Source organism: Platichthys flesus, chromosome 11 (genome assembly GCF_949316205.1).
Source record: "Platichthys flesus chromosome 11, fPlaFle2.1, whole genome shotgun sequence".
NCBI lineage: Eukaryota > Metazoa > Chordata > Actinopteri > Pleuronectiformes > Pleuronectidae > Platichthys > Platichthys flesus.
Window position 1 is genome coordinate 16,949,698 of NC_084955.1, and position 26,054 is coordinate 16,975,751.

The 26,054-nt window shown below is 41.7% G+C and overlaps 2 protein-coding genes across 5 annotated transcripts; both read left to right on the forward strand.

Annotated features, from left to right (window-relative positions):
- Positions 1-706: 706 nt before the first annotated feature.
- arnt (aryl hydrocarbon receptor nuclear translocator) lies at positions 707-11,738 on the forward strand. 4 transcript variants are annotated; one of them, XM_062398587.1, is made up of 20 exons: positions 707-1,070; positions 1,641-1,740; positions 1,879-1,917; positions 2,035-2,085; positions 2,903-3,116; positions 3,350-3,563; positions 3,651-3,753; positions 3,855-3,920; positions 4,017-4,102; positions 4,226-4,302; positions 4,577-4,711; positions 4,802-4,876; positions 5,536-5,687; positions 5,955-6,080; positions 6,574-6,661; positions 7,393-7,589; positions 8,863-9,052; positions 9,276-9,447; positions 9,533-9,669; positions 9,762-11,738. In XM_062398587.1, exons 1-20 carry the CDS (start codon positions 1,034-1,036, stop codon positions 9,843-9,845), a joined length of 2,343 nt encoding a protein of 780 aa, XP_062254571.1. In that variant the 5' UTR covers positions 707-1,033; the 3' UTR covers positions 9,846-11,738. The 4 variants fall into 4 exon arrangements, with proteins under 4 accessions (XP_062254571.1, XP_062254572.1, XP_062254574.1 ...); XM_062398588.1 differs by having other exon boundaries at positions 5,958-6,080; XM_062398590.1 differs by lacking the exon at positions 2,035-2,085.
- A 3,021-nt stretch (positions 11,739-14,759) lies between these two features.
- Positions 14,760-25,492, forward strand: setdb1b (SET domain bifurcated histone lysine methyltransferase 1b). The gene is made up of 25 exons (XM_062399526.1): positions 14,760-14,881; positions 16,250-16,453; positions 17,063-17,229; positions 17,318-17,361; positions 18,050-18,176; positions 18,292-18,462; positions 18,594-18,795; positions 18,980-19,053; positions 19,257-19,447; positions 19,606-19,735; positions 19,841-20,219; positions 20,654-20,767; positions 20,889-21,192; positions 21,321-21,582; positions 21,701-21,791; positions 21,883-21,999; positions 22,157-22,326; positions 22,433-22,669; positions 22,803-22,973; positions 23,076-23,209; positions 23,435-23,454; positions 23,561-23,679; positions 23,760-24,016; positions 24,105-24,193; positions 25,134-25,492. Exons 1-25 carry the CDS (start codon positions 14,865-14,867, stop codon positions 25,249-25,251), a joined length of 3,909 nt encoding a protein of 1,302 aa, XP_062255510.1. The 5' UTR covers positions 14,760-14,864; the 3' UTR covers positions 25,252-25,492.
- Positions 25,493-26,054: the final 562 nt, after the last annotated feature.

Genomic DNA, 26,054 nt, shown 5'->3' on the forward strand with positions numbered 1-26,054 from the left:
CAGGAGAAAACTGTTAGAACAGAGATAGACGAGAAATATCAAATATTATTAATAATTTGATCAATCATTAGGACACCCTTAATCAACACGGATTCACCAATTACCTTAACCAGACCTCTACAAAAAAATATTTTCTCAAAACGTGTCACAAAGTATCAAATATATAAAATGAGAAATAATGCAAATCAAACCTTGAGTGAAATCAAATACTTTGCTTATAAAACATGAATGAAATCACAAAATAGTTGATTCTATAGTTTTTTTCAATTCACATTATCATTAACATCTGAGCCGTATATAACTTGCAGTTGTTGTGAAGAGAACAACTTAATTTAACTCAAGAATATGGACATTTTTAAATGCCTTACAGTGTGTGCTCTTGTTTTTTCCCAAGAGCACTTGTTTTTTCCCAATCTGATAATCAAAGCAGGTATAAGGTGAAGTATAAGAGCCTGATGAGATCACACACATCCACATAAAGTGACGTGTTTCAGTATAAAACATGAATCACAGCAGATGGATGACACTTCCTGCACAAACAATCCAGTCCACAGTGTTACATGAAACAAGTACACAGATAAACTCAAAACCCTTAAGTTCACATCTCTCCTCTCCACATGAGGGCTCCAGCCTCCTCTTCTCCTCCTCACACTCCGCTGCTGGGCGGAGCACCACACGGATTTCCCAACACTTCACGTCATGTGTATCTGGCTGCTGAGTCCAATCGAGAGGAGGAGAGAAAACAGTGTGGACAGCCTGTGGCTCCGTTGGCCCCTTACGCCATCTTAACCAGCGAGAGGGCTTTAAACAGGGAGAAAAGGGGGAACCGGGACCGGAGGAGAGGATTCGCTACTACCCCCCCGTCTTGTTCACCCTCGGGGCCCGTGTAACCGGTCGTGGTTTACCGCAGTAAAGTCGCGAGGAAACCTGCGAGGAGCCTGGTTAGCCCGCGAGCTAGCTGGCTAGCGCGGGGGAGGGGCGGGGGTGCTGAGGTCTCTTTTTTTTACCCCCCTGCAGCTGAAGTTGTTTGTTTATGTTCTTCCAGTCGGACATGTCCTCTGCTGACCCAGGTAAAGTGCTCTCAAAGTCCCGGTGGCTTCCAGCCCCACGTTACAGGCTGACTGTCAGCGGGTTCTCGGTGTTTTTCCCCCGCACGGCTCCAGCGGACACTTTCAGAAAGATAGCGTGACAGCAGCGGCTAAGTTAGCTTAGTAGCCGAGCTAATGCCACAGCTAGGCTCGCTGGTTGTTGCATAAGTGGGAGCTGGGTTAGACCCTAGACGCCAACAGCGGCTAAAACACTGCGTGGGCTGCTCCCTTGTTTCTATTTTAGCTCTGTGGGTTGAGAAGCTAAATCCAGGCGAGCTAATGTGTCTGTTTTCTGCTCTAAAGCGTGACATCTCTGCGCTACATGTAGCTTCAGCGTTAGCTCAGGGTCGCGACTGTCTCAACAAACCACAAATCACGATTCAGGAATAGTTGTTGATAGCTGAATGCTTTACATTGTGAATCAGAGCCCTGTCATGCATTGCTAATGTGGTATTTGCACGTTGGCCCCGAGTACCAGCTTAGTTTCCCTTTGCAGTGCTTGTGGCACAATAAGTGATCACCTCTGTCTGTGCGCCTCTGTGTTATTAATAGAGTTACCAGACCCAGACCCAGATCATGGTATGGGGGCAAGTGGGACCCAAGCAGGTGGCGGGGCTGTTGCGCCAAAAGGGACCAACAAGAGACGAGCTGAGTAAGTCTGTGTCTCTGTGTCTCTGTGTGTGTGTGTGTGCCAGTGTTAGTTCCTGTGCTGTCTGTATTGTGAGATGTTTTCGTTTTTTGCTGACTATGTTTGACGCCTCTCACGTGTCTCGCTTCTCCACAACTGCAGGCCAGACTTCGACGATGATGACGGAAGCAAGTTGTTCAGGTACATTTGTCTCCGTGTGTTCTTTTTTAACCAAGCCGGACGAGTTGCAGTGTCAAGTGTTTGTTAGACTGTCCAGGCTGCTGAGACTTCATGGAGTGTTTTTCTCTTCTTCCTCAGGTGCGATGATGAATCAGGTGGCAACGGCAATGACAAAGAGCGCTTTGCCAGGTAGGAGGATTACTGATGAGAAATAGATGTGAGTTGAGGGCAGTTAGGGAAGTAATCCTCTCTCTCTCTATCCAACTTTTTTTTTTTACTCCAACACTTCTTTTTTCACTTTGGCTGAGATTTTTTTGGCACCAGCGCTTTAGCAGGTTGGTTTCATATCCAGGTTTAAGGTAGAAGATCAGAGTTTTGCAGATAAGGACAAACTAGCCAGGTCTGGCCTGTACCGCTATGGAAGGTCTCCTCTCCTGTCTGTATCCATATCAGTATTAAATGCACCGATCAAATCCTATCCTGTCCTGATGGGGCCCTAGCACATCGTTTTTTGACACCACAGCATTACCGGATTATTTTGCTGCACTGTGTGTCTGTCCCAATGCTTTGCTTCTTTGCACCACGCCTGCTTGTTGTCTGTCTTAACCCACCACTGTGATATATGTCCCTAGCCACTGTGCTTTGTGTGAGACAGGGTCATCTCTCACTTTGGTAATCCTCTTCTCTTCTCTTCCCCCTCCCCTCTCAGGATATCTGAAGGGTCTTTCTCTTTTTGCACTTGCTCTCCTTTCTCAAATCGACAGGCCTCGACAGACCAGAATCTCATACTTTCTCACTGTCAGTTTGATCACTGACAACACTTTGTGTTATGCGTCCATTACGTCGCTCACCTTCTCTCATGCCCATCTCCTTTTCCAGATTGGCATACTTGCATTGGCAAATTAACTCTGAGCTCTACACCATGTCGTCCACTTAGCTGTTTCTCCCATCTTGATCCTACATATCGTCTCCACCTTTGCATCCCTCCCTTGTTTCCTCCATCCAGGGAGAACCACAGTGAGATTGAGAGGCGGAGGCGGAACAAGATGACCGCCTACATCACAGAATTGTCCGACATGGTGCCCACGTGCAGTGCTCTGGCACGGAAACCAGACAAACTTACCATCTTACGAATGGCAGTGTCCCATATGAAATCTCTGAGAGGAAGTGGCAATACCAATGCAGATGGGTCGTACAAACCTTCCTTTCTCACTGACCAGGTATAAGCAACCTACATAGAGACATGTAGAAATAGAAGGCTGGTCAGATGTGAAACAGACAATTTGTAAGAACCTCTTACAAACAACATAGTCATGATAAGGACCAAGATATAAAGGACTAGGGTTTTTCTGAGTTTGGGGAGAAAACATTACAATTTATATATGTGGAGGAATATGCTCGATGATCAATCCTCCCCACTGCTGAGCCCGTCTTTGATGCTTTCTGTCTGAAGGAACTGAAGCACCTCATCCTGGAGGCAGCCGATGGCTTCCTGTTCGTGGTGTCATGTGAGACAGGCCGCATTGTTTACGTCTCAGACTCTGTGACACCCGTCCTCAACCAGTCACAGTCTGAATGGCTCGGCTCTTCCTTGTATGATCAGCTCCACCAAGATGACACAGAAAAGCTCAGGGAGCAGCTCTCCACTGCAGAGAATAACAACACAGGTATAAATCATACACACACGTCGTAGCAGACACACATGCACCCCATTACACCTGGGATTGACTTATTGCACTGGTTTGCCTTCAAAGGGAGGATGTTGGACTTAAAGACTGGAACAGTGAAGAAGGAAGGTCAGCCGTCATCCGCAAGAATGAGTATGGGGGCCCGTCGTTCATTCATCTGCAGAATGAGGTGTGACTCATACTCAAATTAATCATGCAGTGTAATATTTAATCTGTGATTTGTGTCGAGATGTGTAAATTGCTCATTTGGTTGCCTGTTTGTGTTTGAAGATGTGGTTCATGTCCAGTGGAATCATTGTCCATGAACAGACTGAATTTCCTCCGGAATAGAAACAGGTGAGCAAAGCCAAACAATTGAGGTATTCTTAATAATTTGATCAGTATTATTCCACATCAGTAGATGGTAATTTAATTTTTCCCCCGTTACCTCAGAAATGGTTTGGGTGCAGCCAAGGAAGGGGAGCCCCAGTTTGTAGTGGTCCACTGTACAGGATACATCAAGTCTTGGCCCCCTGCAGGTAAAACTTAAAGCTTTTTTTAGGATCATCACCATCTCTGTTACTTTTGCTTCATCATATGCCCAGGACCTGGAAATGACGAGTTATACTTCGATGTCAACATTTTTTGTGCTTATGTTTTAGGAGTATCACTAACAGATAATGAAGCAGACAACACTCAGGGGAGTCGCTACTGTCTTGTTGCCATTGGGAGATTACAGGTATAATAGATACATTGATAGTATTTATTGAATTTGTTTATGTTGTTTTTTCAAATATTTGCGGCGTTTCCAAACAGTGATGATATTAACAACCCTTGAATGAGAACTAGAAACTCATTCTTGTTAAGTTTTGACCATACATCGAAGTCATGCAGTGTGATTGTAAATGTTTTTTTCTCACCATGTTTTGAACCATTAAACACTGTGTAGCTTCTACTAGATCTCCTGCAGGTCCTTACATTTATGCTTAAACTGGACCTTTCTTCCTCTTCAGGTGACTTGTTGTCCAGGTGACACAGACATCAACAGTATCAGTGTTCCAGTTGAGTTCATCTCGCGCCATAACTGCCAGGGCATGTTCACCTTTGTAGACCACCGCTGCATGGCCACTGTCGGCTACCAGCCGCAGGTACGCTTCACAACTGGTGGAAATTTCTAATTCTGACGGCGTTTATGTTTTCAATGCTTATAAGTCTTGTGTTATCTGCTGATGTTGCAGGATTTGCTCGGTAAGCATATTTTGGAGTTCGCCCACCCTGAGGACCAGGGTTTACTGAGAGACAGCTTTCAACAGGTAGGATTATTCCACTTTTTGAGGTCTAATTTTTTTATTTTTCTGGAACTTTTGTGTTTACATGCGATAACAAGAGTACTTTTGCTTCAACATAGTCAGAATCAAAATAAAATAGTATCAAATTTAACACAGCGGAAAAAGATTTATCATATTTTTTATTGCACATATTTCTTCCTTGTCAAACCCTGGCACTTAAGTGACCCAGATTGAGACTCAAGTTACACGGCTGCACTGGTTTGGTTGTGTTGTGTTAGTCATGGCTAATGTCGCCTCAATGTACCAAGTAAGAGTGTACACTTCCTTCTTCCTCAAAACCTTTAGGTTACTTGCCACATTTTCACACTTGATACCTTAAGCACCAGCTGACGTCTGACATCTGACGCATGGGGAAAGTTACTGTGCAGCATGATGAACAAAATTTCACTACACACTGCAACTTTCTAGTTACTGTGAAATATGAAGGAAAGTCAAACCAGAACTGAAACTGATATTAAGAAGCTTCAGTCAGTTCCCACAGATCAACAGTTCAGATTCTTCTACATTCAAGCTGTAATATATTATTGAAGTTGTAACCTGATATCTGTCAGTGAACTAGATTCTTGTCTTATTGTGTAAACACAACATTACGACTGTTTGAAATGTTGCCTCTGTGTTCTCAGGTGTTGAAGCTGAAGGGTCAGGTTTTGTCAGTGATGTTTCGGTTCCGCTCAAAATCGAGAGAATGGATCTGGATGAGAACGAGCTCCTTCGCCTTTCAGAACCCCTTCTCAGAGGAGATTGAGTATATCATCTGTACCAATGTCAACGTCAAGTGAGTCAATCTTAGTAGAAATACTTTTACCATTACCAGTGATTACACAACCTTATTACACAATAAATTACTGCACACAATGAAAGCACTGATTTGATGGAATATAACTGTAAGATCCCGGAAAGATCCGTCCGTCTGAATGCTAACCTGTCCTCCCTCAATCCCCAATTCCACTTTCAACATTACCAAAACTACTTTATATAAACCACACACTGATCACTCTCTCCCTACACCTCTCCTTTGCACCCATCTCTAATTGTGGGGCAGTAGAAACTCGACTCAGGACCCCCTCACCCCCATCTCCTCCCCAGGGGGCATGCTGCCCCCTTCCCTGGGTCAGAGCAGCCCAAGCTGCCTTCCTGTTGTGCTCAGCCCGGGGCAGGTGGCCATCAGGTGAGACCAGGCCAGACCTGACTATTGTTCCCCTGCATGGGAGAACGGGGGCTGCTTCTTCATGGGAGATTACTGCTGTTACTAGCCAACTATAGATCCTTTGTTTTTTGTTATAATTTCCTACCCTGAGGAATTCTTCTCATTTTAGGTGTTTCTGTTCCACTGTAGCGTTGAAAAAAAAATAGAACTGTTGTCTAATAAGAAGCATGTGTTATAGTTTTCTAATAGTGAGTAGTAAACACACACAACTTTAAAAGGTGATGTAGCATGTTAGCGGTTTGTACAGTGTTAATATAGCAGGTCTTTCTCTGCTGGAGCTCGTCCCACTCTTCCTCCTCTGTCCTCCTTTCTCTTTTTATGTTGCCATGGTGACCGGTGGTGGGCTGTTTTATCACAAGGTGTTTGGGATTTCTCACTCAACAGTAGAAGCATGGAAATGGTGATGAGACTATTATAATAGACTTTTACTCAGCACCTGCTTTGCCTTTTCCAGGCAGTTCCAACAGCAGCAGCAGGCCGAGCTGGAGGGAGGCGGAGCCAGAGACGGGCTGTATGAAGCGGGGCCGATTGCCCTCTCACAGGTCAGACCACACGTGTGCGGACCCATGGATATACATGTCCAGTCCGATTGAAGCATAGATAGAACTTACTGTTTTTTTTTAACAGAACTTTGGTTACATTGTTCTTAATATAGAGAAAAGATGTACCACCAGTGAGAGAACAACATTGTACTTCCCCATAGGTAGTACAACACAATATTCATGAGGTAAACACAAAGTGGAATAAAACATTCTAAAGAGAGATACACTGATCACATTTTCTAAAAAAACATAAACATATTTTTTCTTTATTCATTTTTAGGTTTCAGTTTTGAAGGTTTCATAATTACTACTGCAAAAGGACAAACATGCAAATAATAAATATTCCTGCTGAAACCACAAAAGCAAAAACAAAGAAAAACCTGTTTCACTTGATGCTAACTCAACAAAGCCCTTGCTCATTGTTGATTATCATACACATTCACACACAATACTTCAGCACTGTCTGAGGAGTTGTTCCCTTTTTTGGCCGAGGTTGGCAGTTTAGTCTCCCCCAGCTATGATTGTATCCTTCTACATTGTGAATACCTTTCTCAATATGAATAACTTCACATGCATTTGACTACGCCTCCATATTTGCCAACCTCTGTAAACCCATAAAACAGAACCAGACACTTAAACTTTTCGGTTGGGGACGGATATTTTCTCCAGCACAGAGACGCTTATTGAGTTCTGGAGTGTGATCGCTCACTGATCATTTTGCTGGTCCTCAGATGCCAGTCCAGCCAGTACAGCCTGTCCCAGCTGCAGGTCCAGACCCCAGCAAGCCCCTTGAGAAGCCAGAGCTCTACCCCTCCCTTTTCCAAGGCCAAGATCAGACGAAGGGCATGTCCTCCACCTCCACTCCCTCCGCACAGGTTTACCCTCAGGTCAATAACTTCAATGCAGGAAGACCCAATGATGCCTACAGGTAGGAAGTCTCATGTGCTTACACAGAGCTGCCACCACATTTAAACACCTGCATAATATTGTGTAGGTTCACCTCATGCTGCCAAAAGCACCAACTGGTTGACACAAGACCTTTGAAGGTGTCCTTTGGTCTGAGGAACCAAGATATTAACACATACTTAATGCATCTGTACTCCGCCCATACATATAATTAAACATTTTTCAAGGACTCTGTGGGTAAGAACTGTGGCCAATATTAATGTTTTCAGAATTGTGTTCAACAGTAGCTCTGTAGGACAGGACCACAAGGATTCTTGTGCTTCCATGACCCTGTCGGCAGTTCACCAGTTGTTCTTCCTTGTACCAACCACGGCACATGGGAACATCCCATAAGACCTGCTGTGTCGAAGAGCCGCTGACCCAGTAATCTTTAAATTTGGCACTTGGCAGAGTTACTAAGATCCTTGTGCTTGCTAATTTTTTCGGCTTCCAAAAAATCACCTTAAAAAATTAACTGCTCGCTTGCCTAATATGCAGGGATTGTTGACAGGTGCCATAGTAATGAGATAGTCAATGGGATTCACCTCACCAGGCCTGTTAACTTTTTGGCTGATTGATGTTCATGTACAACAGATCTTAAAAAGTAATTACCTCTATTTATTTGCCTCATTGTGTGTTTGGCTCATTCCACTGTTTATTGTGGAAACTACACACTTTATTTGGGCTTGTTTCTGACAATGAAAGTCAGTTAGATCTCTTATACAAGCAACATGATACAGAGCAGAAACAAGTGCCTGTAGTTTATCCTGTTATCTTGAGATCTGACTTAATTAGGCTATGTCGTTACCTTGGGATAACAAGTTGAGATGTGGAGGTAATGACATTATCATCCTCTGTAAACTCGGTGACTCCTGGCGGCTGTGGGAACTAATAAACTTGCATTAATGTGAGCTACCGCCTTGTTTACCTGTAGGTTTTAGGTGATTTACAACAACAGCTATTTGGAAAATTACCCAGTTCTCTCGGAGACTGTCACAGTTCATGTCCGCAAGAAGTAGAATAAAAGCTTCCCTCATTTGCTATTATTCGTTGTTTCTTCAGAATGTAATCCTGAAAACATGCACAATATGTTTCAGGTAGTTGTTTCCCTGATTTTAATTACAATTTGTTCACATTCTTTTTCTGTAAGAAGGGTTTTCTGTTTTTATTTCAGCTGAGTTTCTATCATGTTATGTAACGGAGTCCGTTTTAAATTTTTAACAGAGCTCTCACTCTCTCTTCACTCTTCTCTGAAGGCAAGTCAACATGACTCCACAGATGACACAGCCAGCTCACTCAGCAGGACAGATGCTGGCTCAGATGTCCCGTCAGAATGGAGCCCCGCAGTCGGTCACCCCGTCCAGCACTGGAAGTTCCCTCCTTGGAGGTCCAGTAGTAGGATGGCCTGGAGCTGGACCCGGAGCTAGACCACAATTTAATAACCAGGTAACATAGTACGACAGGAGTCATGCTCCTATTTATCTGATCTGGGTTGACGTTTTAAATCAATCTTTATTCATAAAGGAAGCAATCTCATATACTTACTGATATAACGACACGTTTTTGTTATCCTGCCAGTTACTGTTGACATATTTAATTATTTAGCATTATCTACCCTACTTCACTTTTAATCAATAAACAGAGTTGCTCTTTTAATTCTTACCAACAGGTAGCTCCCCAGGCAGCAAAGACCATGTCTCCTCGGTTTGCTCCCATGGGAGGATTTGGAGGCGGCTCTTCAAACTCTTTTGGCCAGCCTGCAGGTGCTGCTCCCACCCCCACAAGCGGGGCAGACTACCCACAAATTAATGCTCGTGCCAGCCTCAACACCAATGGCTATGGTAGGTTGTATGCACAGATATGTGTTGAACCATGTCTGTGTGTTTATACAGGTACATCCTCTGACCCCTCTGCTCTCTGTTTCAGATGGCTCTCAGTCGGGGGCACAGTTTCCTTCCAGAGCAGCGGAGGCAGTGTGGCCTCAGTGGCAAGGCCAGCAACATTCGCAGAGTATCGTAGAGCAGCATCCTCATGCTCAGGGCAACCAGCAAGACATGTTTCCTGTGAGTGATTCAAAATCAATCTGGCTCTACTATCCCTTTTGTTTTATCACTTATAATAAATCTTGGCTTTGTCTTTTTTTAATCTGTTCCAGGATGTGTTGTCCATGCTGGACCAGCCTGCCAACTTCAACAGCGATGACTTTGAGATTCCAATCTACCCTTCGTTTAATGAGTGACTTGGTCGATACAGTTCACACTTTTGTCCTAACAGTTCTTGCCCTTACACTCACTTTCGCTCTTCTCTACCTGTTTTCTTCCTGCTCCTGAGTGTAGCACTCTTCCCTTGCTTTGCATGGCTTAAACTGCCCTGCCACGGGAAAGTTGAATATGGTGGGATTTACCTGACTGTAGATACATGGGAGAGGACAATCAAGGATTTGCTACTGATGAAAAGAATATTATTATAACAATAAGACAGCCATTCTAAGAGACATCTCTAGCTAGCACTGCCCAAAGCTCAACAACCTATATTGTAGATATGTGATATATATATATATATATATATATATAAATAAATACATATATAAAAGCGCACAATCACAAATGCATTTTAGAAGACTGCACAATAACACACTCACATTCTGGTAAACACAAAGAAAAAGCCTTGTATTGTAATATATTCATGGTTTTCTCAGGCGTTGATGAAGACTGTTCTTTGCTGTGTAACCCTTTAGCACGTAGATAAATCACCCCAATCGTTGATTTAAACTCTCAGGAAATTGCAGGGATGTACAGCTTTGGTGATTTAAAAGAAAAGAATCTCAGCTGTCGCACGCAAACCACCACTGTCACTCGCAGTTTGAAATCCACAGCATGTCTCTGCATGTCAGCACTGCTTTCATGCAGCGCTTCTACAATGTGTAGGTTTATACGGAGTACAGTTTTCTAGTCACTGGTGGCTTCACCTATAACTTTGAATTATTTCATTTTTCCTCTCAAGGAACATTAAAGTTTTTTCTTTTTCTTCATTGAATGATGTACTTTAATAACACAGACACAAGGTGTTACAGTAGCTGTATACTGTTGGTCTAGGTGCCCGGTGGAAATGTATAATCTATTTTTCTTTGCCTACATTTATATATATATATATGTATACATATATATACACTATGCATGTCTGTGTGTGTATGTTTATTGGATGCGTACAGTATCGTTATCAAGTTTTAATACAGTCATAGGGTTTTCTGAATTGCTTGATGTCTTTCTGTCATCCTGCATTAACCTGTACCGAGTATGGGATTTTTGTACTCCTTTTGTAAATCATAAAAAACTAAAAAAAAGAAGAAATCACTCAGCAATAATTAACAAGCAGGAAGGATGTACTTTTAAGCCATTCTCTATTGTTGTTATAAATGTTTTCCTACATGTTATTTTGAATTGGAGAGATGTTGTAGTCATGTTTTAATTTCCTTGAACATTTTCCGTAGTACTTTGTTACTTCAAAACTTTGAATGATAACTTGAATTGTCCATTACCATCTTCTGATTGGTATCTAATTAAAGGTTTGATCAGGGTATTCAGGATTGATACGGAATAAACGGAGAAGATCTAAAAGTGAAAATGTCCAAAAAGTGTGAGTGTTTTGTCCTCATGTTTGTCACTAACATTTGGACGAGGACTGAATCTTTGCCAACGAGATCCGACCAGCTGTGTTATACAATCAATTTGTTAACTTTGTATTTTAGAAGAATGTTGTGTGATGAAAGATGACTCATTGAAACATATGTAAGTTTTCAATTTGCGGTATTAGTTTAAATTGGACCCTTTTTATTACAGTTTTCTATAGTTTGTGTGTAACACTTGCACACTTAATGACAAATCATGTAACTGTATGTAAACCCATGTTCATTATTGTCCAGTTTTTATCTTCAAAAATATGATGGTGACTGTGTCGTCTTTGTTGTTAAAAAACTTTTTGGTCGCTCTGTATCCGGGTTTCTTTTTTTTTCTTTCAAATATGTGAACTTTTATCACTCATTAAACACAAATATATAAATATACTGTATATGAAATGTTAAATGAGAGAATGTTTGTTTTTTGTAATAAATTGCTATATTGTCAGAAATGGAGTTGGATTCTAATTTAAAGGGCCCACACGTCTTAGCAGAGTTAGTCAGATCATAGAATAGAGTCGAGTAAATCAGAGTTACAGTCATAAAAGAGAATAAGAAATAAGCAAATACAAAAAATCTCCTTCCTGACTGATTCATCAATTGGCCTATGAAACATCTCTCATTTATATACGTGTCAGCGTTTATGTTGACCGAAATGCTGCAATATGAAATCTTTAATTTTACAAAACAAACGATACAGAAAAGAATGTGTATTTATTTTTACGTATAAAATATGTTTTCTTATTTAAGTTTGATTTCTTATGTTGTATTTGACATCGGTCAAGGTCCCAGTGACCTCATGTTACTCTGAATTCAGGTATTTCATTAAATCTCATGCAATTCACTTAGACTCACTGATTAACTGATGGTCATAGGTTACGATGGCAATAAAGTGATCACATGTCAGTGGTTATAGATCAGAGGTCACAGTGACCTTTTATGAATCATGCAAAAAATATATAGAAATGTGTCCAATGCACTGATTGGCAGAGCCATACAACCAAAGTGTTCTGTTAATCCTTAATCACAAAGTTTATATATTTAGTCTGTTCACGTTCATGCAAGAGTCATAGATGTTTTTAGTTACATCCCTGCATGTGTTCACTTCCTTGAGAGAGTTTTATGTTAACTGGTGAGGAAACAAAAGCCAGCTTTGCTGTGATTGGCCTGTATCTGTTCCCTTTCTGAATGTCGCTGAAGACGCACAGAGGAGAGATCCGTGGGTAACTGCTGGGATCAGTTTCAGCCTTCGTCCTTCCCTCCTCTCTTTCACAACCTGCGGGTGAAAACGGATGGAGTTAATGCTCGGACTGGTTTAGGTCAGGTTTACTATGTCAACTCTGCCCTGTTTGGGTTGGAACTGAGTGATTTCTTGTGCTTTAACAATCTTAATTTGACCCAAAATATTCACTCCTCTTACAGCTTTGGGTCCAGATCCAATGTTATTTGCATAGAGTCGCTTCACTCTTAACTTGTGTGTGTCTGTGTCGTGGCATCAGAATACAAGCAATCTGCATCTTTTTGGTCAGGATCGGTTTTCAACCCCTCTCAAGTGGATTGCCACAAAGGCGTCATATCCTCTTTCTCTACTAGAACCTTTTCTTTTTCCTCTTTTGCATCTTCACCATTCAGCACTCTAGAATCTCCACGATTATCAGATCATAAACATAATGAGCCCTTGTGCTCATGTGCCTGAGTATGTATGTGTAGGGTGAACTGATTTCAGTATAGACAGAGAATCTTGATCTGTGTGCAGCGTTTGCATTATTCAAAGCTGTAAAAACTTGTGCGACATCTTTCTGCGTTGTCGTGTGTCTGTGCACCTTGCACTGCCCAGGGATCCAATGACTCTTGTTAAGGTGTCACCTCCTGTAGAGGTCTCGTCTCCTGAAGTGGCCACAGAGATGCCTTGGTGTTCTCATCGGAGGAAAAGCCTGATCGTTACCAAACTTGTTAACTATTCATGCTGGACACAGGTGCCAAATGGGGCTCTGTGTGTCCACCACTCCACCTCTTGTACTGGGGGAGGACAGAAGGTGTCGATGCTGGAAGAGGAAATTCAAAACTAGACAGAGGACTGGACATTTGACATTAGTTTGGGATTGTAGAAACTGCAGCAGATCCACAGGAGAGGTTCATACAAATTAAGAAATAGTGTGTAGATATATTTTTGGAAGAGTAGACAAATGAGAGAACAACTGTGAAGAGGACGTTTGTGGATTGGTCACCATGGACCCACCGATCTTCCCCGTGAACAAATTGGATTTGGACGTGGACCTTGGCTTTGTCCTCTTCTTCTTCTTCCTCCTCTGTTTCTTCTTGGTGGTGACTATGGTCCGCTGTTGTCAGATGGTGCTGGACCCTTACAGCGCTGTGTCTGTCTCTACGTATCAGGAGGAGCAGATGGACGACTGACCGGGACCAAGGAGCATCTTCTTATAGGAGCTGTGCATCTACTCACACAGCAGAGATGATTTAAATTAGTTTCTACATGACCCTGAATATTTTGACTTGTGACTGATTCAGCCTGGAGGAGAAATTTCTAACTGTTAATAGCTCCTACTCGAGTGACATTTGTACAGAAAATCTGTCGACAGTATCTTCAAATTATGTAAGTAAACAACAGTATCCCAAATAATTAAAGTGAGACGTGTATAGTTTATACTAAAATGAGCATGATAATTATCATCGTTTTACAGAGACAAGGACGCTGAACAGTTTGGTTCATAGAGGTTGTGACTTTAACACACTCCAGACTGAAGTGTTGAAACATCAGCTCCTAATCACTGCACACAAGGAAACATGTTTCAGATGTACATCCAATTACTCTGCAATGTTTGCATGATTTTTTAAAACCAAAATACAAAGTTTTGAGGGAAGTGCTAGTTTATCAGTACTCCATGAATCATCTTCTAAAGCAGTGGATCTAGAAGTTATCATCATTATTGTAACTGGTGGTATACGTATCACTATTATTCATTATTCAATTATAAATTAATTCAATATATAAGTATAAGTTAATAAAGAACAGAACTATGACACTTATAATGAGTAAATGAACGATTGAATTATTGATGAATTACTTTGACATCTTTAATGTAATCCTCACTTTTTGTAGCTTCCATAAAAAAAAACACTTCTATCTAACAGAGGCAAACGTTTCACAACACATTATATGAGGTCCTTGAGTTAAGAACCTCCTCAGATCATACAAACTTAGTTTAAATGGAGCAGTTGGTTAATTAATGTTCCCACAATTACTTTGAATTAAGCTTTTTTATCTTAATTATCTCTAATATTTGTTTGAAACGTGTGTTAAAGCTGATTTCAGTTTTCTTCTCCTTGTCAGTGTTTGTGAAGTGATGAGAATTTCCAGGCTCCTGAACATGCTCTTAAGCGCTCGACTGGATGCTAGGTTTAAGAACATGGGTAACCCCGCCGGGTGGAGCTTGTAGGGCCTCCAAAGAACCCAAGAGCGCCTAATGACACCGCCCACCTCGATTACCCCCATGAAGCTTGCAGGCGCCTCCTTGTAGCTAGCAGGTAGCCTTTGCTAACTAGCTGTATCTGCGAGCAGACGAGATGGAAAGCGACGAGAGGTGAGTGACGAGCGCCGCCGCAAAATGAAGCTGTGGCTGCGTTGAGTGATGTGTGTTTGAGAGGAACTCCGGAGAAAACCTGCAGTCGTTTGTTTTTTTTATAAAATGCACCAGTTAGCCTGGAGATGATACATTCTCAATGCTAATGCCAGGCTAAAATGCTAATCCAGCTCTGACCTGTGTTAGTTTGTGTTAGCTGCTGTTTACTAATGTGTCTCGGTAAAGTGTCAGTGAAGCGGTGGCGGGTTAGGGTGGTAGTTCCCCTGTTAGCCGTGTAGTTAGCGAGGTAATTTAGCGGGAGTTTGGCTCCCAGGTGGCCCTTTGTTGTGCTAAGTAGCATGCTAATCTCATCTGCACACTCTCAGCTACACCACAGGCTGTGTTCAGGCTCATGGTTTTATATCTTAGCAATAGAAATACTACTTCTGCTGCAGAGGAGCGAGTGCATCAGCTGTGATGAACCAGCGCCAGGATCAGAGATGAGCTGATGGTTAAAGTTAGTGTGTTTGCAGATGATGTTGAAATGACAACAGGTCAGAGTGTGTTATTATGGGTTTTGCAGAGATGTGCAGCCCAGGACAAGTTCAGCCTGGTCCACAGCTGGTTTAAAAACATTATCATGGAATTCACAGGTTCATCTTCTCGGAGCTTACAGTTTATTAAGTACTCCTTATAAAAACTTTATCAAAAAACACTACATTGAAACAGTCCTGCAGTGTTTCCAGTCTTCATGAAGGTTATACCGTTTAAAACAAATTGAAAGTCGTTTGACAGAGAGTGGTGATTTAATTGCATGGTGCAGAAGAATTGTTTTAGTTTAATTTCTCTCTGTTAATATTTTCTTTATGCGCCCTGGTCAAGTACCTGCTTGTCTACAAGAAAAGGTTTAATGGTGTAAAACCTTTACTCTGGATGTTGACCATCAGACAGAATGCACAGCGAACAAAACCCGTCTGAACCAGCGACAGAGTTGGAATATGTATTCTCCCAAAAGGGTCATTTGTGAATGTTTGGAGTTTGGAATTTTACAATGAATTGTGTGTCAGTGTTGTGCATCCAGGCAGAACAAGTTCTTTGAATGTGTATGAAAAGGACATTTTTGTGATCGACCGTGTCAGGGTTTTTTCAGTTTCATAAATCCTGATGATTTTAAAAGCCTCAAGGTGGTGAAATAATATAATCTCACATATTTCTTCAAATTATATCATTGGGTCAGATAAATACAGACTGATATTCAAGATTTTTTCCAATAGGTAAAATGCTAAAAATTATGAGATCTGATGACAACAATATTTGTTCCTTTCAAGATTCGTGTCTATATCTTTACAATGATGTTTACATGTCCTGCTCCTGTCGGATTCTCCCCAGGATGGAGGTGGAGGGATGGGACCCCAGTCTGGAGGAAGAACTGGGCGTTTCTCTGGATGAGCTGAAGAAGTGGATTGAAGAGACTGTGGAGCAGAGCGAGATCGTGCGGAAGAAAAAGGCTGAGCTGACGGAGCTGACGGATTGGGTGGAGCAAAAAGAGAAAGAGGGGGCAATAACGGAGGTACTTCTCAAAGACACCAGCAAGTGAGTAGGAATTTTCCCTATTTATTTCAAATATTTATGTATGGGGGAATTTAATGTTCCTGGTCTCTAGTATTTAACCATGTGTGTCATTTTTTGTAAATATATGTAATTTACTTCAATCGTCAAAGTAGTATGAGCCCAAACAAAAAAACTAAAAAAATGTATCAGGCAGCATTGATTGAAGGAGCAAATCTACATTTGTCCAATGAGCATAATGTATGTTGGCTTCAAATGAAGCACAACAAGCTAAACATTTAATACATTTACACGATTGATGATAAACATGATTATTGCTGCAAGAATGACTTGACTAATGAATTAGTCCACTGACTGATCATTACTAGGCAACTGTTGTAATAATAGTCATTAGCAGTACAAAAAGGAGCAGTTTCAATCTCCCCAAATTAAAAAACAGTCAACCTCTCGACATGAAACTGACTGCAGTCATTGTTTTTGGAAGGTAACATGAGACCAGTGGTTTTTGGCACAAAAAGCTTAACTACATGGTCGATCCAGGGGCCAGTGCAGATCCACTGGACCAGATTGCTGCGTCCCTTCGTGACAGTAAATGTTACTGGCTGACGTTTGTCCTCCCCCACTCTTCCTCAGGTCCCTATTGGAGTGTGAGAAGCTGGTGAAGGCGACCTACCAAAAGAATGGTCTCGTTTACAGAGAAAACAGCTCAGACGATGAGGGTAGTGGAGGAGGGGTGTTGTCCTCTGAGGTCATTGAAATAGATGATGACGATGATGATGATGTCATTGCTGTTGGCTGTTGTAAGTCGTGTATTATTTTTTTTTGTAGGAGAACACATCATTCACTGCTTCTATATATTAATTTCTCTTGTGTTACTCAATGTTTCAGTGGTTCCCCCAAAGAATTCTGGGACTCCTGGCAAAGATGCGGTGGTGAGAACAATAGAAAACTTAATTATTTTAGATTTGCTTGTACACTTTGTTTCTAAATTTTCGTCTTGATGTGTGAGTTATTGTGACACAAGGAATTGCAAGTATACCCCCCCCCCCCCCCCCAAAAAATGAAGGTTACTTTGAACCCAAATACAAAAGCTATGAAAAGGGGATGGACATTGGAGTATTAATAATAATATTAATATCTTAAAAAACAAAAAGTCAAATAAACAGATATAGTACAGATACATTATATGGTATCTGCATTTCGACATAAAAGCACACGTAAAAAAATTAAGAAATACAGTTAAGGATCATACATGAATTTATGTATTTGGTGAATATCCTTATGTTCATAATTACAATGAAATAATAACTTGTGGATGAATTCTCATATCCCTACTTTTATTGAGAATATCAAAGTAGAACTACAACACTTCCTTCTCAAATGTCTATTTAGCTAAATTCTGATAGTCGTATGTAAGATATTACACATGATGACTGAAAAACTGTGTCTGATTCAATCACCGACTTCAGCAGCTGTAGTTCCAAAGTAGTTCCAGTCTTTATTTGACTTGCTGAAATGCTTACAAGGGAAACCATGGATAAAGTGTTTCCTTCACACATGCATAAAGGTCAAACACTGCTCACTGTATGCAGATGATGATGTATGTTATTTATTTTCCAGTTAAAAGAGGTGTCTGCAGCTTTGCAGAAAACATCTCAGCAGGTGCAGAAGCTGGTCCAAATGGTTAACAAGCCTTCATCAGGTGTTTCTTTGCTGCGACCTCCAGGACAGCTTTCATCCCAATCAGGCAAAAACACGCACACACTCACACTCACACTCTGTAGGATCATTATATGCATCATAACTGTTGGAAGTATCATGTATTTAATAGTTAACGTGTTTGTGATTTGTCTACCCTGCAGGTATTCAGAGTGCGGTGCCAGCAGTGTTTGTATCACAGGTCCCATCTCAGTCCATAACCCAGCCTAACCCAAACGTTACAGAGGGTGAGCTTCTCGTCGGGATGACCATTCTGGGAAAAAAACGCACCAAGACGTGGCACAGAGGCGCCCTCGTCGCTATCAACCCTGTTGGTGTGTGACCAGATCATTAACCTCCACTGTCAATATTCAACTAGATTATTTCTATTATTATCAACTATGTAGTTGCTCATCTTTTTCCTGTTCTGCTCTGTCATTGAATCCTCTCATCTGTCTAAATTCAGGAAACAGTATATTCAAGTATAAAGTGAAGTTTGATAAAGGAAAGAGTCTGCTGTCTGGAAATCATGTGGCTTTTGAATATAACCCCACACTGGAGAGTTTGTATGTCGGAGCTCGTGTAGTCGCCAAGTACAAGGACGGCAACCTGGTGTGGCTCTATGCTGGAATCGTAGCAGAGATGCCCAACAATAAGAACCGCATGAGGTGAGTGGTGCATTGTCTTTAGGCTGATGTTGACCGGGGCTCTATCGATATTCCATAATAGGAATCATCGGATATTTTAACAATTAATTTGCCATAATAATTTTTTTCTAAACAATGCACAGAATTAACATTTTGATTCCTTAAATTTTTTTTATTAAAGAATTGTGTTTACTCTATGTTTTAGGTTTTTGATATTCTTTGATGATGGCTATGCTTCATATGTGAAGCTAACTGAGCTCTACCCTGTCTGTCGACCATGTGAGTGCTCACTCCTTTTCTCCACTTTTTTTAACCTGTGAAGTCCAATAAATTCTACAAATGTGCAGTTGTAAAAGTTGTCAAAATTTGCATTAACTCTAAATGATTTTATTAATATTGTATTATTAATAAAATAGCTATAATAATATAAGAAAATACCTAAATTGATGAATAGAACAACGAGATCCTTCTTGCTTTGACAGTGAAGCGTACTTGGGAAGACATAGAGGATGCATCGTGTCGAGACTTCATCGAGGAGTACATCACTGCTTATCCCAGCAGACCGATGGTGCTGTTAAAGGTCAACCAGATCATCAAGACAGAGTGGGAGGGAACCTGGTGGAAGAGCAAGGTGGAGGACGTTGATGGCAGCTTGGTCAAGATCCTCTTCTTGGTAAGTCTGCATTAGAATGTGAAGAAATAAGATGGATTGACCACGTTGCCCTGTGACCGGATTCATCCACATGAAGCTTTCAACCAATAAAATGGATGATGTTAGATTTCTGGTTACAGCCGTTGACAGAGAATTCACTTCTTATGTTGTTTGATCAGGATGATAAGAGAAGTGAGTGGATCTATAGAGGGTCCACCAGGTTGGAGCCCATGTTCAACCTGAAGATGACCACAGCCAACACTCAGGAGAAGAAGCTGGCAGGCCAGCAGAGGACACGACCCAACATGGGTAACATACTGGCTGTACTATTGTCCAATTATGCATAAGACGAAAATATGAAAATTACACTTTTGTAAGAGGCCATCTTTTAATTTCCATTTCCTCTATTTCTAGGAGCGTTGAGGAGCAAAGGCCCAGTGGTTCAATACACCAGTGACGGACATGTTGGAGCCTCTCCAGTCAAAGCTCCACCTGCCACAATGAGTCCACCTTCACCGGCACCACAACTTCAACAGCGTCCACAACTGCAACAGCCCCAGCAAACCCAACTAACCCAACAAACCCAACAAATACGACAAATTCAACAGATCCAACAAATTCAACCCATCCAACAAATACAACCAATTCAACAAATACAACCAATTCAACAAATACAACCAATTCAACAAATACAACAAATACAACAAATACAACAAATCCGACCAATCCAACAAATCCGACCAATCCAACCAACCCTTCAGTCCCCACATCCTGCACAGTCTCCACGTGTCGAGTGAGTGATGCCATTATTTAAAGGTGTATACTTCGGGAAATTGCCTAAATGTGGCCTTGTCAGAGTAAGATCAGTATTATTTTACTCACTTATAGCTTCATCAATGGTTTTAAAGAATATTTATTTTTTCATTTAACACCCACATAAATCTTCATAAACTGATGCTTTTGCCCACCAACATCATTGACATGTAAAGGGGTTGCAAAATTATTTAGAGTTATTTGGAGTCGTTTTAGTGATTTGATGAATTTAAGTAAAATATGGATTCAAGGGATGAGTGTCAAATGGTATAAACTCTCTTACTACGCATTACTTTAATGCTCTCTGGATGGAATTGTACTGTTATGTGCAGCTGTAAACCTTCGGTTGGAGAGGAAGTAAGTGGAGACCCCTGATATTGACTGAGTGTCTGTTTTCTCCTCGCTGTCTTTCAGCAATAAACATCAGATGGCAAAGAAGAGCACTTCCCCGTTTGTGCCTGGGGTGGGAGGAACACATGCCTCCAAAGTCATGCAGTCACTTTCCCAGAGTCCCAGCAACCTGCCTGCGTGAGTTCAACTTATTTGTGTGACCCAACGCACTGCTGCTAATGATACTGAAAAAAAAACAATAGAACGTGATCTCTTCTTAGATGATTTTGATCTCTTTTCCTCTTTTGTTGATCCATAGTGGAAGAATATTGATTGCTCCAAATACTCCTACAGCCACGTTCGCACAAGCGTTTCAGAGACAGGTGCTGTCGGTCACTCCCGTCCACCCTCATATGATTCATGCGGTGACCAGCATCCCACAGCATCCCTCGTACCGTGCCCCGACGGACCGCATCTTCTACATGGCTCACACGTGTCAGCCTGCCTGTCTGAATCGAGTCCGGCCGACGAAACCTGACCTGCACAGTGGAAAGAACCCCCTCCTCATGCCTCTGTTGTACGATTTCAGACGCATGACAGGACGACGTAAAGTCAACCGCAAGGTAAACATGAACATCCAGACAACTGTGGAAAATATGGGTACATATATGTTTATGTACCCATATTTTCCACACATTTATACATTGGAAACTGGAAACTAAATGACATTGTTTGTCTTTTGCTTCTTCAGATGTCCTTCCATGTGATCTATAAGGCTCCGTGTGGGCTTTGCCTGCGTAACATGGGAGAGATCCAACATTACCTCTTCCAGACAAACTGTGACTTCATCTTCCTAGAGATGTTCTGTCTAGACCCCTACGTGCTCGTGGACCGTCCTTTCCAGCCACAGAGGCCGTTCTATTACATTCCAGACATCACAGGCGGAAGGGAGGACATCCCGCTGTCCTGCGTCAATGAGATCGATTCCACTCCGCCACCTAAAGTAGACTACAGTAAGTAAAAGGGAGATCAATTTGTTCTTGTGCTAGGATGCTTTTTTACTCTTTTCATCTTTGGTATAATAAAGTTATGTCCTCCCCATGCATATGTCAACGGCCTGTTTCTCTTAAGGTAAAGAACGTATTCCTGAAGATGGAGTATTTATCAACGCCAGTGCAGACTTCCTGGTTGGGTGTGATTGCACTGACGGCTGTCGAGACAAGTCAGTAAAGCTGCTCATCCACACCTCATCGTTTGTCTGATTTCTTCCTGTGGTTATATTCTGAAGTCATGTCCTTCTCTCTTGAAAACAGATCCAAATGCTCCTGCCACCAGCTGACCCTTCAGGCCACAGGTTGTACACCAGGCGGGCAGATCAACACAAATGCCGGATTTTTGCACAAACGATTAGAGGAGTGCCTTCCCACAGGGTCAGACATTCATACACACATACTGAACACTCTTCTCATTAGGGGTTTGCTCTACACTCTCTCTCTCATCCCTCATAACAAGATAATTACTGTTGAAGGTAACAGCTCATTAGGTTGTCTTGTATCTGAGGCCGTTATCTCCTCTTCTCTCTTTTAGGATCTACGAGTGTAATAAGCGGTGCAAGTGTTGTGCTTCGATGTGCACTAACCGGCTTGTTCAGCACGGCCTGCAGGTGCGTCTCCAGCTCTTCAAGACCCAGAACAAAGGCTGGGGCATCCGATGTCTGGACGATGTGGCCAAGGGCTCTTTTGTCTGCATCTATGCTGGTGAGGAAACTGACTAAAACAAATGGTTCCGTATTGGGCCACAGCAGGTCACTTGAATGCAAAGTAACTTATTCCCCGTCTTCCCTCTTCTCTTCCACTTTATCAGGTAAAATCCTGACAGACGACTTTGCCGACAGAGAGGGCCTAGAAATGGGTGACGAGTATTTTGCCAATCTGGATCATATAGAGAGTGTGGAAAACTTCAAGGAGGGCTATGAGAGCGAGGCTCATTGTTCGGACAGCGAGGGAAGCGGTGTGGACGTTTCCAGGATAAAAATCCAACCATCTGCTTTAGCATCGTCTAACCCTGTGGCGCCCGGGAAGGGAGAGTCCAAATCCTCAGGTGAGGGATCAAGGCGAGCTTTAGTCGATCCAGGCTGATTCCCAATGTTATTTGTTGGTTTGACACCAGCTAATTTTTACACACAATAATCAACACAAGAGTTCTAACCTGGAGTTTGTTTTTTCCGTCACAGCCAAAAGCCCGAGCACATCAGGAGAAAGCAATGAAGAAGATGAGAAAGACTCCAAGAGCGAAGATGAAAGTGACAGTTCGGACGACACGTTTGTAAAGGACAACTACTTCAGCTCCAGCTCCGTGTGGAGGAGTTACACAACACGTGGTCAGGTCAAGGGCAACAAGGATGGTGAGGCGGTCTTTCGGAGGGGAGAAGTCAATGTTTTGAATGTTATTTTGAGGAAATATCAGGTTTGTCTTCTCACACTCGCCTCTCTCCTTCCCGCTCCAGGGAGTCAAGACAGTAAAGATGAACTGAGTGCGTCAGTCAAGGGAACCGATGAGCAGCAGCCACCGTCCATGCCCGAGGAGACAGGGAAAAGCAAAGTAGCTTCCTGGCTGACGAGCCAGGAAGCTACTAAAAAGGTGAGTAAAAAGATGAAGAAAGAATAATGTTTCATGGAACTTCGCTCAGTGGTTACAGTGCTTTTAAAGAAAATGCAGTGTCTCCCACAGAAATTACAATATAGTCCTACAGCTGTTCAGAACTCTCTTCTTAGATATTTGAAGAGCACTTATAGTAAAACTGGAGATTTTGGTCAATGATTGTATTGAATAATGAACAATAACTTTTTTCATTTTCCATTAAAGGAATCCGGAGACAACAAGAGGTCTGGGAAATGTTTCTTATTTTATAATAATACAAATCCTGCAATAATTCACCGATCAATAACATCAGCTATGATTCACTAAGAGATGATTTTGTGGTTGTTGCAGTCAAGTGAAGCCAGAGGCGGGGAAGAAGCAGGACGTGATGACTCTCTCAGACAGCGATGATGTGCAGACCATCAGCTCTGGATCTGAAGACAACAAAGAGAGAGAGAAAGTAACTCCAGGTAAAGGGATGAATACTTTACACTTATGAACGGTTTTGACTGTTTTCAGGTTTTCTCATGCCGCTGCTCTTCTGACTCAGGTGTGGTCAAGAAGCAGGTGGCAGTTAAATCCACCCGTGGCATCGCCCTGAAGACCGGCCACGGTATGATGGTGAAAACAGGTCCACCTGGAGGAGGGGGAGGCTCAGGGGGTCAGGCAGGAAAGACAGGGCAGCAGGGACCGCCTGGCGGAGGCGGGGACAACTCTCACAGAAACACGCGCCTGTTCTTCGATGGTGAGGAGTCGTGCTACATCATTGATGCCAAGCTGGAGGGAAACCTCGGGCGATACCTCAACGTAAGCAACAACTGCAGTTTAACCATTTGATTAAATCACTTTCCTGTGTATTTATATTGCTCATGGCCGTCTCTTCTCTGTATTACAGCACAGCTGTAGTCCAAACCTCTTTGTCCAGAACGTGTTTGTGGACACACATGATTTGCGATTCCCGTGGGTGGCGTTCTTTGCCAGCAAGTGAGTTTTTATTATTCATTTTAATTGTAACAGGAGAACAATGCAAATCCTTGCTGGCGTTTCAGACCATAAACAAAAACAAAAAATAATGCTACAGGCTGCATATGTTAGCATGTTTTATTTCAGGGTAGATATTACTCATAGGTTCACAACTTAGAAGAATCATCAGATGCCAAAACACTGCACAGCTATTTTTATCACAGCCAGGAAGGATTTACCAACTCTGGAAAGTTAGTGTGCAGCTATAATTTATCTTCCATCACAACAGCTGTCAGCTATAATTGGGACTTTCTGAATTCATTTTTTATCTGCCAGGTTTGTTCAGTTTTGGATGACATTGCATTGCAGTAAAAGTTGAGTGGGGTTTTGTTTATTTCTTGAGTATCTTTTTGACTTTTGGTTCCATTCCACCTCTTAAATTCATGTAGATTAAAAATGGGGGGGACGGAATTTGAGTGTAAAGAGTTAGGACTTGATACCAGGGATGGTACATATCTTAAACCCCTTGACTTCTGTAAATATCCTCTGCACTGGCAACCCCACTACACAGACACACCACTGAAAAGAGAGACCTCCTATTTTTATTTAGTTATTTATCTGTGTAATGCTGTCGTGTGAACATGACCTTAGAGTGGCACTACTGTGTCATGTTGAGAGCTCAGATTGTGTTTTCGTGGGAGTTGTTAGCTCTGTACTGTTTCGTAGTAAAATAGTGTTTGTCGTCATCAGTACAGATTTACTGACTAACAGTGACAATGGATTTCCTCTAACAGCACTATTTGTACCCCATGCAGTATCATGTTTGTGCAGAAGTAAAAAATATCCACCTCTCCAGAAGAAGGCAAATCATGATCCATTAATCAGTGCACTCTGTTGTCTCACTGTTTGTATACATGAAGCTCGTGTCCTGTTCTGACTTGCCTGTGTGCCCCTTCTCTAGGCGGATCCGGGCCGGGACAGAACTGACCTGGGATTACAACTACGAGGTTGGCAGTGTGGAGGGTAAAGTTCTGCTCTGCTGCTGTGGATCCACTGAGTGCCGAGGGAGGTTGCTTTAATCTGAAAACCATTAAGGACTTCCCTCCCACTGCTGCATCTGTAGGAAACTTTTAGAATCCTCTTCAACGCTGTACATTTGTGTTTGTTCGTTTTTTTTTAAAGCTGATTTCTGAATTTTAATACTTCTGTATGTTCTTTTATTTTATATAAATGTGCATTCAGATATTTCTCATTTTACCCATGACATGTTTGTTTAACCTCTGAATAAAATTCTTTTTTCTTCAGTCAACCAAAGCTTCTGCTGTTTTGTCTTGAGTTGTATCAGATCTGGATCCTGCAGTTCTCCAGCAGAGAGAGAGACAATAAAATTAGCGACAGAGGTGATTAACAGGCTGTTTGGTTTTTCCTTTATTTCACTTTCTGTGTTCAGATAATACAAATGTAAGTATATAACTCTTAATTCTCTTCAACCAAACCTAACTCTTAATTACATTTATACATTCTTTTTAACTTTATCTACAGTCTAAATAAAGTTAAATATATTTCAAGTTGTCAACACAAGAACATTTAACTGTTTATTAAACCAGTTGAGGAATGAAGATAAAGAAAATAAACAACAAAAGGACAAAATAAATTAGCAAGAGTGGAAAACTGGGGTCAAGAAATGAAGATTATTTCTATTGTCATTTTTGTCTTGAATAAGAAACATTTAAATGGTTTTGACATATGGTGCAATTTAAAATTAAAAAAAATAAATCTTTAACTCTTCCTGTTTAGTCCATTTCTGTCCAGAATACATTTTATTTCCGGCCCCTGAGAGCGGCTCTGACCAATCAGCGTGTCCGAAACAATGATGATATAA